This window comes from Acyrthosiphon pisum, chromosome A2, assembly GCF_005508785.2.
Source record: "Acyrthosiphon pisum isolate AL4f chromosome A2, pea_aphid_22Mar2018_4r6ur, whole genome shotgun sequence".
NCBI lineage: Eukaryota > Metazoa > Arthropoda > Insecta > Hemiptera > Aphididae > Acyrthosiphon > Acyrthosiphon pisum.
Window position 1 is genome coordinate 53,701,142 of NC_042495.1, and position 16,549 is coordinate 53,717,690.

At 31.8% G+C, this 16,549-nt stretch overlaps 1 protein-coding gene across 1 annotated transcript in view; it reads left to right on the forward strand.

Moving 5' to 3' along the window:
• The window catches only part of LOC100168093 (hemicentin-1), a 197,407-nt gene extending 181,954 nt beyond the window's left edge, over positions 1-15,453 (forward strand). The window contains exons 10-11 of the mRNA XM_029490229.1: positions 7,551-7,796; positions 13,993-15,453. Coding sequence (XP_029346089.1) covers positions 7,551-7,796; positions 13,993-14,405 — 659 coding nt within the window. The 3' untranslated portion in view covers positions 14,406-15,453. The remainder of the gene's footprint in view (positions 1-7,550; positions 7,797-13,992) is intronic.
• Positions 15,454-16,549: the final 1,096 nt, after the last annotated feature.

A 16,549-nucleotide genomic window follows, 5' to 3' on the forward strand; every position in this document is an offset into this window, starting at 1 on the left:
CCCCCCCCCCAAAAAAAAATGTCCATAGTCCCCCCAAACGTTTCCTACATTTTGTTTTAAGCTTATTCAATATTATCAAAGTAAGGCCCTATTAGCCCTATTAGGCACCTATGGCTGTACGACATAATAAAATATGTAAATGGATACTTTGTAGTATGTATTACAAGTTACAACGTTATGAATTCGTTTTAAATATTGAATTAGAATATCAAACGCAATGTGCTGTCTTAGAAATATAATGTATTATTTTTACGCACTAATAAGTTGATAATATAATATTATAATATATTTTGTTTAAATTCTCCCTCTGTTTGAAATTTTTGTTATTTGTCTGTAAAAAAAGACCTGTCATACAAGTGACAGATGATATTTGCTTTTGCTAAAACGCGTTTAACTTGTTGTCTTGTAATACAAACATGTAATACTATTAAATAAATTAATATATAAAATATTTGCAAATATACCAAATATATTGCTGCAGATGGCTTGGTTATAATTTATTTGTATATAGTTTTATGGTTAGTTTACTGCAGGTAAAATGGAAATTGAATATTTTTTTAGATTGAGACACACGAATACTCGATGTCGAAAATTCCCAAAAGTGTATTTTTCTACAACTTAATGCTATCACTGCTTTTCCGTAGATTTACTAAAGCTGTGTTAATATTTGAATGACAGATGACTAGACAAAGTGACACCTAAATCCGCAGCCAGATCTATTCTTGAAAGTTATGTGCCAACAGTAATGTAATGAAAAACAATTGATTTTCATCAACTTTTACGTGAAAAAGACATTTGCGAACACTTTGATACATTTAACTCTAACATACTATTGTAAAATAACTTTACAAAAAGGAGTAATGCCAATGTACAAAATAATAATAATGTGTATATCTCTTTTTTATTCACAATTTTTTATTAGGTAATTCGTTATATTAGTCGAAAAATAAGCTTCATTGATAATAATATTAGTACACGCAGAGTGAAGAGATCATCCAGTGTGGAGGTACTTTGGCAATAGATAGTTATAGCTAACTTATATGCACTTGCATTTACATTTTTTTGTGATGATAAATATATTTTTGCATATGATTCACACCTGTGATTAGCTAGGAGGCGTTTAAGTTTTAACGCTAGAGCGTTGTAGAGGAGGTTATCAGGAGGTATTTTTCCAAATCCCTCGGGTACGGGCGTTTCTGTGAGATCAAGGTTCATATAAAAATAGGGAGATTGATGGATGCTTCTTTAGAGTGTTATAGTGCTTTGGCAGAGTCCCTAGTGTCATAAGTCATAACTGTATATTACGTGTGAGTATATTAACGGCGTCGACTATATTACTAGTTGTTTTTGAACACATTTTTAAGTCTGTTTTCTCAGACATGGATTTTTAAAATTTTTTTCCAGTTAGTCTTATGATGGGATATGACTGTGGAATCAGGTTTGTCGAGGGAGTGACGGTAGGTTACTCTATAGTAAGCAAAACCGGGAAGTGGTCAGAGCATAGTTCTAGAAGGTGGATGGTTTGGGTATGGAGACTATTGGTGATTTTAGCAATAAAACTAGAAACTAGAATGTTAAGGCTTTTATGACGAGATGTTGGCCAGTAAGTATAGCTAGGAGGGAACCAGATAAATATACTGGAATGAGTTGATTATAGAAGCGAGTTCTCTCTAGGGTTCGAGGTACAACATCCCCATTTGATATGTTTTGCGTTAAGATGTTTTCCACCTATATTATAACTGTTACTTAGACCAATATTCACCTCGAGTGTGAAAGCTACCAAAATGATGGACCCAATTGCTTGTGGTCTTCCGGCCGTGAGAGTTCAATCTGATGGAAAAATGTTCAAAACTCGATATGTATATAACACACAAACAATTACTTGTAAATAAATCAATTCAAACACAATCAAACAAAAATACAAACACAAATGTCAAAAAGAAATTCAGGTAGTGGATTACGAATGACGTTGGGCACCACTGTCGTATATCTATCTCTCGATGGCACACAAAATAATGGATGACAATTCACATTATTGAATAACTTTATTCTACATAAATAAATACACAAAATACGAGTCTCTATGAATCACTTATAAACATACGGGCCTTTCTCGAGGACCCACAGTGCTTACTTCCTTAAGTATTATTTTACTAAATACTAAGAGCTACCTCAGCACATTCGCATCATTGGTCTATTATTACGCACATGATACTGTCTATTATTGTTATTATTTAATTAGTTGGCGAATACAACAGTATGATTGTAACAATATTATATTTTGTCAACCTTCTCTATAATAATAATATTATAAGTACCTACTATATAGATTATAGATAGACCATAGACGACAATGTACTGTTTCAATAATAATTCGACGTGTTCGGCCGACATGATGTAGTCTGCGAGTTCGAAAACTGTAAGTAGTATTTTCCGTAAATTTCTGCCTCCACTGTCTCGGGCAGTGTCAAGTATAACATGTCGACGAGCGCTGCTCTATTTCCAGTAGGTACATATTAAATTCTAAGCCAAAATCGATACCAAAGTGTCGGAATAAAAAAATAACCTCACCTGGCTGAAAGTCTCAGCTAGACGTGTCCTGGTTTTTGTTTAATTTTCGCATTTAACGACACAATTAACCTAATTTGTATGGCTCAAAATACGTGGTTGTCACCAAACCGAGAGCGCAAGCGCAAGAATGCCCTATACTACACTATAGCAAGGTAAGGTAAGATTTGCTTTCTTACAATTTTTGTTCGCAAGGTATAGGGTTCACCGCCAGACCCAATTTTGATGAAAATAATGATAGTTTTTGCGCAACAGCGATAATAATAATTACTGTATTACTTTGTACAATTTTAAATAATGATTATACTTATAAAATGTTCGTCAAGTTTGGGAAACGTCTTGATAACTGTATAATATTAATTTCACCGAAACAATTACACCAATTACAACATATTTTGCTGTTTTTCGATTGAACATGAATCTTATTATTATACGTATTATTATTATTTCGTACGTTTCTAAGGATTAATTTTTTTTGATTATTCATACTGAACGCGGTTCCTGCATGGTGCTTACTGGTATTTAATATACCTAATAATTATAATAATATAATCGTTTTAACATTGACATGCTATTATATTACTTTGTAATATGTTATTTTTTACACGCGTCATTATCAAAAACACACCACTACAAGACGATCTTTGTCGATTTATTAAAACGACGCGATAATATTATACAATATATAATATTACTACAGCTGTATTGGGGTATTTGCAAGTATGTATTAAAATTAAAAGTCAATATGGACGTGCAGTCCGTACAAGTAACAGGTAGGTACCTACTAGAACAATACTATAAGAGTAATGTGTTTACAATATGCGTAAAACGAATGCAGGACATTTCATCCCGAATCGTTTATTCTTTGACGATGATAAAACGACTGTGACAATGTTTTTGGATGTTTAAAAAAAAAATCCAATGATATTATTTTCAATAAGCCATCGATGTACGAATCCGTGTTAAAAACCGCTTTATTGAGCTCTGCATTGACGGGCGCCCGCACTCGTTAAATAATTCAGGTCCTTTGCAGAGGTCAGCGTAATGGGGAAAAAAAATCCGTTGGCTTAACTTGAATAACGGTTGAGCGTACCTGCCTATACACACAATATTATATTATATATATAGTGTCTGACGAAATGACTCTGAGAGGTGTTGTGGGAACCGAAACCCTATCCGGGTGTGTGTGTGTGTGTGTGTGTGTGCGGGCGCGTCTCCGAGAAAAGGATTAATTGAAACTTTCAAGATGCTGTGCAGGCACAAAGGAATCATATTACAAGTCATAGTAGTAGTAGTATGATACTTTCGTCGACTCCATATTTACCTCATTGGTCTTTTCTATGGGAGGTGTGGCGTGTGTATTATATATAGCATATTATATAGATGGTCGGCGGTAGTGGAAACGTTGAGAAGATGCTATATTATTATTATTATGTGGGTACGTGAACTCGGAAAGAGGGGAAACAAAATGAATAACTGAAAAGAAGTCTGCGTTGGGGGCTCATATAATACATATACATATATATTTTATTATATATTTTATATTTTTATATATATATAGATATATAAAGTGCTAATCTTTCAACGCCAGGACTTTTCAAAACCAATGTGTTCATTAAAATTTAAAAAAATACGACGGCGGTCCATTTAGCTCTCCACCATTTTAAATATAAAATGAAAACATTCACGTAGTGAATATTGAATTTTATACTATTATTATTATTATTATTACTATATAATGTCATTATTATCTGATATCTTATTTGTGATGGAACTTCTTTTTCAGACTCATATGAGGCGAATCACACGTATAGTAAAATTAAAATATGTACATGTCGTTTAGTTTTCGAATAATACTAGGTATATGTATTGTGTATATAGACTAGACTTGTTACGACGCGTGTTTCAAACCAGTTATAATATATATATATATATAAGCTAGCTTTCCGTTATTTAAATTTCTCTCGACGACGACGACAACGTTTAAACGCCATTCTATAGTAGTTTAAAATTCAATTTTACCGCATTGTACCGTACGAGGAAAGACTATTGTTATACGCGCGTCAGTCCTTTTTTTCGCCTAAAATAAAAAACCGTATTACCTACGGTTTTTCTAAGGATTCACGTGAATATTTAATGCCACCGTACACAAATGCTATAGTATAATATGCGAATAGCATATAATATGATGTACCCTATATTAAACTGTCCACGGGTCGTGCGGAACTCAGCCGTTTAATTATTAACAACCGTTGCTGTAGTATCCTTTTTTTCCTTCTTAATAAAGTCGCAATAATGTTTTCCACCCTGGCTCTTTTTCGCAGATTTCCACAGGCCACCCAAAGTGTATGTAAAATTCCAGGGATATCGTTGTGTGCGTGTGTGTGTGTGAGAGAGGGGTGCGCGCGCGTTCGTCCCGCGGCGACTTGCGAAGAGCGTTTAATAAAATATTTATAACGAGCGCGCGCGGCGCATATTAAACGAAAAACGACATACAATTCTCTTTCGGCGGTGGTGCGCGCGAAGGAACTTTCGGCAAGCTTATTATTCATAATTAAATTCAATCTTGTCGAGTTTGCTGGCGGATCGTCATCGTCGTAATATTCGACTTACCTGTGCCGCGGCGGTGCTACACGAACACGCGACGTCACGACACTCCACCTACAGTCGGTGTTGGCCCAAGTCTTTAATTTATTGCAAACTAATGTCACAGATATAACGGCGATGGGGCACGTATAACTTTTGTCAAGTGTACGAGATCTTCACAAAGTAAACTTTAATTAGCTATAAAGTATGATTGGTTGAAACATTATACAGCGACGCGAAACCCTTCATCGAAAATCTTCAGATGTATTATACAGAAATGTGCACATATACGTGCACACTGCACACGTACTCTGCACACCATGACATACTAAAAGTAATGACAAGTATCATATAATATTATGGTTTAGGCGTAATGTCTTAATATAACGACAGCGCGTGTCGTTTGTCCAATATAAAAATATATTATTTTACGTTGGTATAATATTTTAATCGCCTTTGCGTTGCATTTTTCGGCGTTGTTTAATCACGCGTATTACCGTTTAAAACTAAAAGTGGAATTCACAATAGGAATATGTGACAATTACATTATGCACTACAATTATTCTAGTACCTACCTACATAATATTATTATATTATTAACAGTTTTCAATTTGAAAATGGTATATTGATCAATTCATTGCAATTGATTATATTTTTAAAATTAACAACGAATTTGCTCTTTACGGCAAGATTACTAAAAATATATCGTTTGCTTGTATTTTTATAGTTAATATTTTTCGTTTAAAATTAATTTTTTACAATATGTTTTTTGTACTTTCAATAGCCATTTTTATAGTCGTATGTTGGTAGGTATATTTAAAACGCATAAACTACAAAAACACCAAATTATGATCTAAGATAATCTTAAATCTTATACATATTAATACAATATAGAAACCATATGTAATCCGGTATTTTCATCCGAAAATAAAAACATTTATTGAAGAGAAGCATCATATTAATATTTGTCTGCCTAACGTATTCTCTTAAATTTTATAAACAGCCAAATGTCAACACTGAATCAATAAAAAAAAAACTTTATCTATAGCCGCGGCAAGTTGGTTTTAAAAAAAAAATTAGCTCATTGCAAAAAAATGTGAATTAATTTGTATACCTGGTATTATTTTGTCGGGTAGCACTGCTGAGTGTCTGCCCATAAAGGGCTACCTCCTGTTATAAACCTTGTATTTACCCATTGTACTAATTGTGTTGTATAGATTGTAAATAAAATGTCAGTAATAAAAAAAAAAAAATGGTATTATTTTAAGTTGTATTAGTATAATAGAAACTATACTATAACGTATAACTGTATACTTAGGTACTATAGTTAATAACATCAGTTAATAATATCAAAAAATATGTTACGCTACTTTTTCCCAGATAATGTTCTCATTTATATTTAGTTTCGTGAACGGGTTTATATTATATGTGTACTATCATTATTGTTTTCACAAGTTTTTTTTGTGCGCCAAATGGTTCTATCACTTAATGGTAAAAATGTCGTGGTTAAATGGCAGCAAAATAGGGTATATAATTGATATAACTTCGTGAGATATTGAATATATTTCAAATGTGTAAATTTGTTTTTAAAAGTACCTATTAAATCGTAATTTAATCTTTAATCTTGTGTTTTTGTAATACACTCAATCACATACATTCAATCTCTACATAAACATTATTATTATTGCACTCTATCTTCTACTTCTAATATTTTGAATATTTAAAATATGCAATTCTTATACACGGGCGTACTCACGGTGGGAGGGGGTCATGGTGTGTAACGCCCACCCCCCATTGCCATTTTTTTACGTGCCCGGCTTTTGTGCGCCGATAGCTCCCCTACATAATATTATGTTTCTAAAAATTATCCACAACCTCACATTGAAGATTCCTAAGAACGCCACTGTTCTTATATCAAACAATAATTATAACTATTAATTCAAATTCGAAATATGTGCGATACCATTATAGATTTTGTTGAAAGTATTGTTATATGATATAATTTATACAATTATACCCAATGGTATATGTTTAGGCCATACATGAAAAATAGCATGTTCAATAATTGAACCAATTATAATTTAGTGGTTGTTCTATAATATATTTATGAACAAATGATTGAACGATATGTTATGTCGGTATTAGCTCGCGTTTACGAGCGGATTATTATTTTTGGAATGTTAGTTTAAGATGGTAAAAATAATAACAACAGTCGAATTGCAATTTACAAAATGGTAAAAATAAAGTGACATACGTACGTTGTTTGCGTCACCATCGTCGGGTAAAAATAATATTATAATATGGTCGTCAAGATTTGTATTTTGTCCGCGCGTTGAACAAAACGTTTATAATAAGTATACCAACGCGTTTTACAAGTTTTTATTTTCTTTTTACAGGATTTGGCGTAGAAGTGTTAAAAGTGTCACCGATGCTGATAACGATAGTGAGCGTTGGCCTGTTGCTCATCGTATTGGCAACTATCGTCGTTATAAAACTGAAGACGGCGAACAGTAGAAAACGCAACACACGGCAACCGACCGGTGGCGACAAACAAGTAATTGTCCACCAGAGGAGTAACGGACAAATAGCCTCGTCCATCCTAGAAACGGACACCGATCCTGACCTGATTCAAGTGAAATACGGTAATTTATCGTTTATTTAATTACGGGCAGTTGGCCCAATATGATTCTCAAAAATATATATAATAATAATGAACGCATTCACTTTTCGTTTTCACATAAATATGTTTTTGGGCTGGATACAAGATTTTTTTTTGATTCAGACCGATTTTTCATAAAGTTTTCGTTGTCATGGTTACTTATTAACAAAAACATATTTATGATTCATATAGATTTTTCTTGTAGAGGGAAAATATCGAGTAGCGTACCATGGTTTTGTTTTACTGTTTTTTTCAACGAGTATAAAGTTGCCATCATATTATTTTGTTTACACGGTATATACTATTGTACTTGCGAATGTCTAATAATTAAAAAAACAAGGGGGTTGTGGAATCCGCATTTATCGGTGGTAAATGGTGACATTATGTACGTATATATGTATATATTATTGTAACAGTTTTATTAAAAACAATAAATTAAATGTGTACACTTTCAAAAGTTATGTGACATTAAGCGACTGCGAACGAATCAATTAATTTAACATTAAAACGTATCTGTACATACATTACTTTTATGACGTGTAAAAGTGATTCATATCGATGCGATATTTTTTTGAAATAATAATACATAATCATTTTTTTTTCTATTTACTGAATTCTTTTAGTTTCGTCAACGATTTCGGCTTCGCATTACCTATCTACGGAGTGCGTTTGTAAAATACGTACCTACTGTAGTAAACACCCCGTATTAATGGCGACGAGATAAGTTTTAAAGCACACGCATGTCGTTTGGCACTCTCGAGGTTAGACAGGTTTTTTTTTCTTCGTTTGGATCGAAAACAATCACCCGAATAATAGAGTAGTTTATCACTACGGCACATACATAAATAACACTTAATTCTCGCTAAACATCCGGAAAACGTAATCTCGTCTACGAAAGTATTATATATATATATATATATCATAATAACGATATAGTGGCGTGGTGGTGGCCTAAACATAAATAATAAAAAAGAAAGGTGTCCGATAAGAGTATGTTTTCTTCTAACCAATATGTAATATTATGTATATAATATAATGTATAGTACAGTTTATACATATACATATATATATATATATATATATATATATATATACTACACTCAGCTATAGTTCAAATAAATTGATTCGGTCGTTCATCTTGCGCCGAGTAAAATATTACGCGAAAATCGAATCAAATTTGTGACTACCTCTATATTATATATTATAAGCACTAAGCTGCAGAATATACACTGATACGCATTTATAAAATATATAATCTATAATAATATAGGTTAGATATTGTAACCTATATATTATAAAACACGTGACGTCTGATAATAGTTCTTCCTCGGCAATCGTCCTGCAGCAGCGTTAATATTATAATATTATACGTTATGACTTATAAAATGTCGTATCTATATGTGAGCAGAATAAGTTTCCTATGGCGTATACACCGTGCATCATTTATTTTTAATTTTTTTACCACTGTATATTATATTTTTATTATTTATAAACGGTTAAATTTCGAGACGCGTACTCCCAAATATCGCATAAGCTCGTGTTTTGGAATAAATTTGCATAGGGAAATTCGACGAATTATAATATAAACTGTATAATTAAAAACGCGTCGTTTTAATTTAATAAAATCACGCCAGTGGGAGCGGATCGTTCGGCACCGTGTATGCCTTTTGAATATTATGACGTGTATATAGTATGGTAATACGTATATTATATTGTATTAAATGTATACGCATGACACGACATGTCGCTGATAATAATTATTACAATTAACGTTTTGTTTTCTGACATTATTGCCGACGCGGTGTTTGTCGCAAAGGAAACTTATCTGCGTCATTGTCAATTACAATATAATAATAATATTATATTGTGAATAATTTAAAGGTGCAGGATGAGAAGCAATATTGGTATTTGACGATCGTTCAAAGTTTGTCACAATAATACTATTATGACGTGGTAGTGTGTTACCCGTATAATACAGTAATACGTATCCATAGTAGGTAATATACGTAGGGATCGGATGTTGATGCACTTGAATAAAATATAATATGAAAATAATATTTTTAAAAAAACACACTAAAATATGGATAAATTGTTTTTATATTATTTAAATATTATGCATGTCCACGCTGAAATAACTAATAAGTGTTTCGAAATCGTCGCACCTTGTCTGATAGTAAATATTATTATTTAAATTTATTAAGTCTGTTCATCTTTGATCTATATAAATAACAATGGGCTATTCCTTCTAAGGTTTTACGAGTGATATGCTATACCACACAATCAATATTATTGATTACTTGCCCCTTATTTTATCTGCATGCAGTTTAAAATCCTTATTTATAAAACTGACTAGCTTACCTGTTCGTTAAATATTTGATATTTTTTTTGTCGACGTGATTTTAACGTTCAACAAATGAGCACAGCCCACAACTAATGTGTTGGGTGCCCCTAATGTAGATTGCAGAACATTCTAAATGAATATATAATATTATGTCATATGTATGGTTCATCATCAACGTCCGTAGTCTGGTAAACATATTTAACGTATTCGTTCTATATTTAATATATGTAACTGGTATTTTTTTTTATCGTACTCGTAGTTTATTTATTTATTTTTTTTTATGTCTCTCCAATTATCATCGCGTGACACATTTTACATCATAAACACGCTCACATGTATAATGGATAAGCAAATATATAATATACACTACTGGAATCAAATATTTTGCGTGCATTTTTCCAGCCTTTGAAATATAAACGTTAATTTATGTAGTACATTAAACGTACACAAGTTTTGCTTCAAAATAATTATAATATAATTATGTTTTATAATATCATATAAATAATTATTATTATTAAAATAATTAAATTGCTGAATGATATTACAAATGATTATTGATTTTTCCTACACAATATGAGTTGCTGCTATTAAAACATATTATTATTGTTAAAAAAATAATATCTTTCGTTCAATCTACTGATTAAAAAAAACAAACAGTATGACGTATACCTACTAAAGATAATAATAGTATAATTATTCATTAGGTAGTAGGTATTTTGGTTTTTATCTGGTACAAAGCTGATGTTAATATTTTACTTAACTAATAAACTAAATCAGATATTTTAAACAATTAAATGAGAGACGGAGTAGTTGAGCGGACTAAGGCGTCGGTTGCGAAGCGCACCGTTACCGGTTCGAAACCAGGCCACTGGCAGTACTTCTCTTCGGGCAGTCATGGTGTCTGGAGAGAGAGACCGCCATCACCCAACCGGGCATGGCAGATACCTACGGGTGCCCATTAGAAAATTCTGCCAAACTAACAAACACACATGTTTAAACCCACGGTACCCTCCCCCACAATTAAAAACCACCCAATGGCCTAAGTTGCCATGGGTTAATTAATAATAATGAAAAAAAAACAATTAAACATCTACTCATATGTGAACGCATTGAGAATGGCGGGGTGTACATTTTTACAACCAGCAAAATATATTATAGTTGATTCGACATTATTGTATTTTTAATTTAATAATTTAGGTTTTTTATATCAATTAACTGCAGTGCATTATAACTTTCCAACTAAAATGTTTACAAACGCACACTGTAGGTACATATTATTATATAATATAATATTGTATAATGTTCTTTTATTTGTGTACGTCTGCGATCGACATATACGACAGTAGGTACATTTTAATGTTTTTTTTTCGTGTTATTAGGTTTTGATCGATTAAAAACAGGGATCGAAACCGGTTTAACCGGTTTTCCAAAAAAACAGTTAAAACCGCGGTTTTCTCATTTCTGAACACCGGAACTGGAACCGGAACCAAAAGCTTTGAAACACTGGTTAAAAAACCGTAACCTAAACCTAAGACCTTAAAAAACCGTTTTCAAAACCAAACCGAAACCATAGAATTGAAAAACCACTCTTGTACTGTTCTTGAAAAACGGATTAAAATTTAAAACTAATGTCGGTTTCTTTGAATTCCATAAAGTTAATTATATTATTTGTAATTCTACTATTTTTATACGAAGAAATTATTATGTTTGTATTTATTGATAAAAATCCCGATGCAGTTACTGAGTATTACGAAATATTAATATAATATATATTATTACTAAACTTATGATTGAAAATTGAAAATACAAATAATATAGTGTGATGTTATTGTAATATACAATTAAATATTAATGTAATCGAATAATGATCTCAACCATAATATGGCAACATAATATTATGTCGAATGCAAAAGTAGGCATGAGGCACCTAAATTAGGTACAAAATATTCAAGTCAATAACACGAAATTAGTTCTGCTGAACGTTTATTTGTTATATCGTTTATTGTACACTAATTATACAAAGTAGCCATATTTCAGGGCTTTAGACTCGGCCCTTATAATAGTTAATAGATAATAAAAATCGAATCTACAGTAATTAGACAGGAAAATAAAATGGACATTTTTAAAAACCGTTCTTTAAACTGATAGAATATTTGAAAAACCTTTTTTAAAACCGAAACCAAAACCAAAAAATTTAAAAAAACCGCTCTTAAAACCTAAATCAAAACCAGAAAATTTAGAAAACCGTTCTCAAGAACTAAAACCGTAACCGTTTAAATTTTAAACGGTTTCGATCCCTGATTAAAAATTAATTATGTCTGTAACTTATTTTTTAATTGCGTATTGCAATTTATAAAAACAATTTGGATATCTAATCTAATGACAAGCATATCCCTGATTCTGAACCTCGTAGACAGAGCTATGCACTTTCTGTCAAGTACTTAGATACCATTGTTGTAATAGATATTTTCAAAACTCTCTCTCACATAACACATATATCTGTTCCATTTGCTATTCGTAATGCATTCATCCACATATTTCTACTGCCACTACAATAATACTATTTATTTGATTACGCGGAATGCCGATACATTGACCCATTTTACTTCCATAAGATCCCATAGGTGTAAATATATTTGACGCTTTGAGTAAAAGAGTCTTCGAAGAAGGTCGATTAATCTTAACAGTAGATAATAAGAAAATATCAGTATTAATATTATAATATGGCTATGATCTAATTTTGTACTGTTATAATTTGGTTCTCGTGCTTGTATCATCTATATAATATAAATAAATAACTATTCGTTGGTAACCGCAACAATCGAGAACGGTTGGACCTGGATTTGGCTAAGTTTTATTTTAATAATTCATATTATTCCGAATGAGATTTCTATTGAAATAAATATTGGATAAGATCCTTAGAAAGTTTGAAAATTCAGGAAAAACTGAAAGGCCTTTTTTTACGGGATTTTTTTTGTATAAATAGCTGCCATAGGTAGAAATTAGTATTTTTTTCCTAAATAAATGGTTATCACACGTCACATATTATATAAGTTATGACATAACTGATTGGAAATAATAATTTGAACTTATAATTTTGAAATTTGTCACCACTTTTTTAACCCACGTTGGTTTATCCGATGTTAATACACTCCAGGACGATTCATACATGATTTTTTTTTTCAGTTCATGAAAAAAGAATATTCTATTTGGCGGTTGTCATTATTTTGGTTGCATATTATATTGTACTAGTATAATTAGTAGATATTGTGGCTTGGTGTGACGTGACTTCAGTAACTGATGTGCTCTAAGTACCAGCATCAACCGGTGCCACTAGTTCCCGGATGGGTGGCCATTCGTGTTTTTAGTGCAAATCCTTGCCACACATACACCTGTTTTAAACTAACCGTACCCTCCCCCACAGTAATAAAACCTACTAAATAACCCAGACTAATGACGTCATAATCTGTTGCGCATAACTTAATTGAAAAAAAAAATTGCAGATAATTATATTATATATGCGATGTATGTTCATTGATTACAAATATAATATATATTTTTTTATTTATTAGAAAACAAGAATATATAAAATCTGTAATAGTTTATACAAAAAGTAATATAGGGGGGGGAGTATACAAGACGGGACGGCATGATAGGAGGGGGTTCCAATGACGCTACTTCAAAAATAAATATATTTATAAATAAAAAATCAAATCTTTGGGACGGGATACACCGGTTACGCTGGGATACGCTGGTCCAAATATATTAACTAACAATTTTATTAATAAATAATTACTAATCCAATAATAATAATAACGACCGATTGTGTCTTGAACAGATCCATCGGACGCGCCCAAACTGCGCAACGGTGGCGTACAGTTTCCTGACGACTCACACGACCCGTCTGTGGCCGGGTGGTTAGCCACGAATGCGGCCGCCGCTGCCGCCGCGCAGACGTCACAGCCACCGTTGTCTTCGTCTTCGTCGTCGTCGACGGGTACGCTGCGCAGAGGAACCGGGACGGTGACCAACGACCGCCAACCGGCGCCGGGTGACGCCGCTCGTCGCTGGAACGACGTGTCGCCCAAACCGTTTAGCTACACGCACCACCACCACCACCAGCAGCAGCAGTCACCGCCACCACCTCCGCACCACGTCCGCGTCCGACCGGAACCGATCGAACTCAACGGGGCGGAAATCAAAGAGAAGCTGATGATGTCCAGCGGTCACATACCCGAGAGTTGCGTGTAAACGCATATTTCCCTGCAGCGTATTGTATATAAAAATATCTTTGTCGTATAATAATATTATTGTTGTAAATCCGATTTAAGTAAGAACGGGGGAAAAAAACTGATTTTTAGACCAGCGTGGGTCTGTGTAAACTTCTCGCGACTCCCCGGACTTTTACCCTTTACGTGTATATTAATAATAATAATAATAATAATAATAATATATAAATCTTAAAACTTTCCAAGTCGTGTATTAGACCGATTTATCGCTTCCAATCCTACGATAAATATATTAATATTATTATGTAGGTACATTTTTTTAATAATAACGATACTGATAATAAAAATAATAATTATGATAAAAATAATAATAATAATAATAATGATAATATTATAATATAGCTGTATTGATCTAGTGTAAATTAATGTTGTATAGATTTCGGAGCACCGTAGTCGAGTTTGTGTATTATTATAAAATATATATAATATAATTGTGTTAAGATTAAAAAAGGTCGTCGACGACCACTGACCCACGCCTATAAGTTAAAATAGTAAACATGTTGTTTAAGAATTTATTATTATAGATAGCTTCGTCCCAGCATGAAATTTGAGCGTCCCGCGCTCATTTAAATAATAATATTTCGTACTTCTGTTCCTCGTCGTTGTTTTTGCTAATATTGTAATAATAATATAATATAACCAAACATATTATAAAATTAGGTCGAATTCTACATATTATTACTATTCTTAATAAATAATTTAAAACAAAAAAAAACTTTGATTTAGTGTAATCCTGTTTTGTATGAATATAACAAAATGTGTACCTACATTTAAACGTTACCTTTTATCCTACTGTGTTATGATAAGTACTCGTATAATATTATTATGTAATAACTATAATTTTATGATCGTTGTTGTTTTGTTTTTAAAAAAATAAAACGTTTGTCAAATACTTTCGTCGAGTTATGTTTCATGTCGACCATGTCCACAAGTAGCAATGCTATGTGGTGTATTATACCTGTATCATCGACGCATGCAATTCCACACTGTCTGTGACATTTTACCGCGAGCATAATATTAAAACAAGTGTATGCACAATACACACAATTCAAATATTTTAAATTATTTTTTTTTTGTATACCTCAGAAATGACTGAAGTTATTTTCAAATTACTCCGGGCCTTTGACTCCGCCGTAATAATAATATAAAATACATCACAAGAATTCCGTCTCACACATAACAATATATGCGTTAATATCTTAAAAAAATGAGTGTTTCGTAGATACATTGACATTTAATTTTAAAATAGTGTATACGTATGTTTGATAAATATGTCGGTTTTTATTAAACTGTTGAAACATTAAACATATTTTTCTTTTTAATTCACAATTTTTCTGTTCTGGAGTTTAAACCACTTTATATAAAAATCTCAAATCAAATCAAATTTAGTTATTATAAATTATTCGACGAATAAATAATAAATCTGAGTAATCTAAAGATACATATTTTTTTTATATAAAAAATAAATATCTAAATACAGAATTGGTATATAAGAAAAAATGGTGTTTCCTTGGTGCTACAATATTGTCTTTAAGTGACAAAATAAAAAGCAACAAATCAGAGCATTTTGGTATTTTTTTTTTTTATATCATAATAAAATGAACTTTTTTATTTAATATTGGTTGCACTTCCTCGTATCAATCACCTATAATAATATCATATTATTAATAATATGGTTATGACCAATGAATAATGAAAAAATACGTTCAGTTGTTGATTGTCAATGATAATCGTTTGTGATGATAAGCAGTTATGTCAAGATGATCAAAGCATAGTCTCCCGGCTGTTTTGTCTTCTCTTTACGAACCAACTAATAGCTAAAGGTAAGGCGTAATCCAAATAAAAATATATAATACTTAATGGATTTTTTATATGGTAATTTATTTTGTTTATTTTAAATATCATATACTGCGTACAAATTATAAAATATAGTACCGGAATAGACTTGTTTTTTCTCAAAAATAAGCTATACTATATATCAGTTACATCCTTATAGAACCGAATAAGAAATAAATAACAATTTTCAAATAAAATTCTTCTTTACCAAGTAAAGGACAATAAATACATATTAAAATATTGTTGACATACTACTACAGTTCGAACACT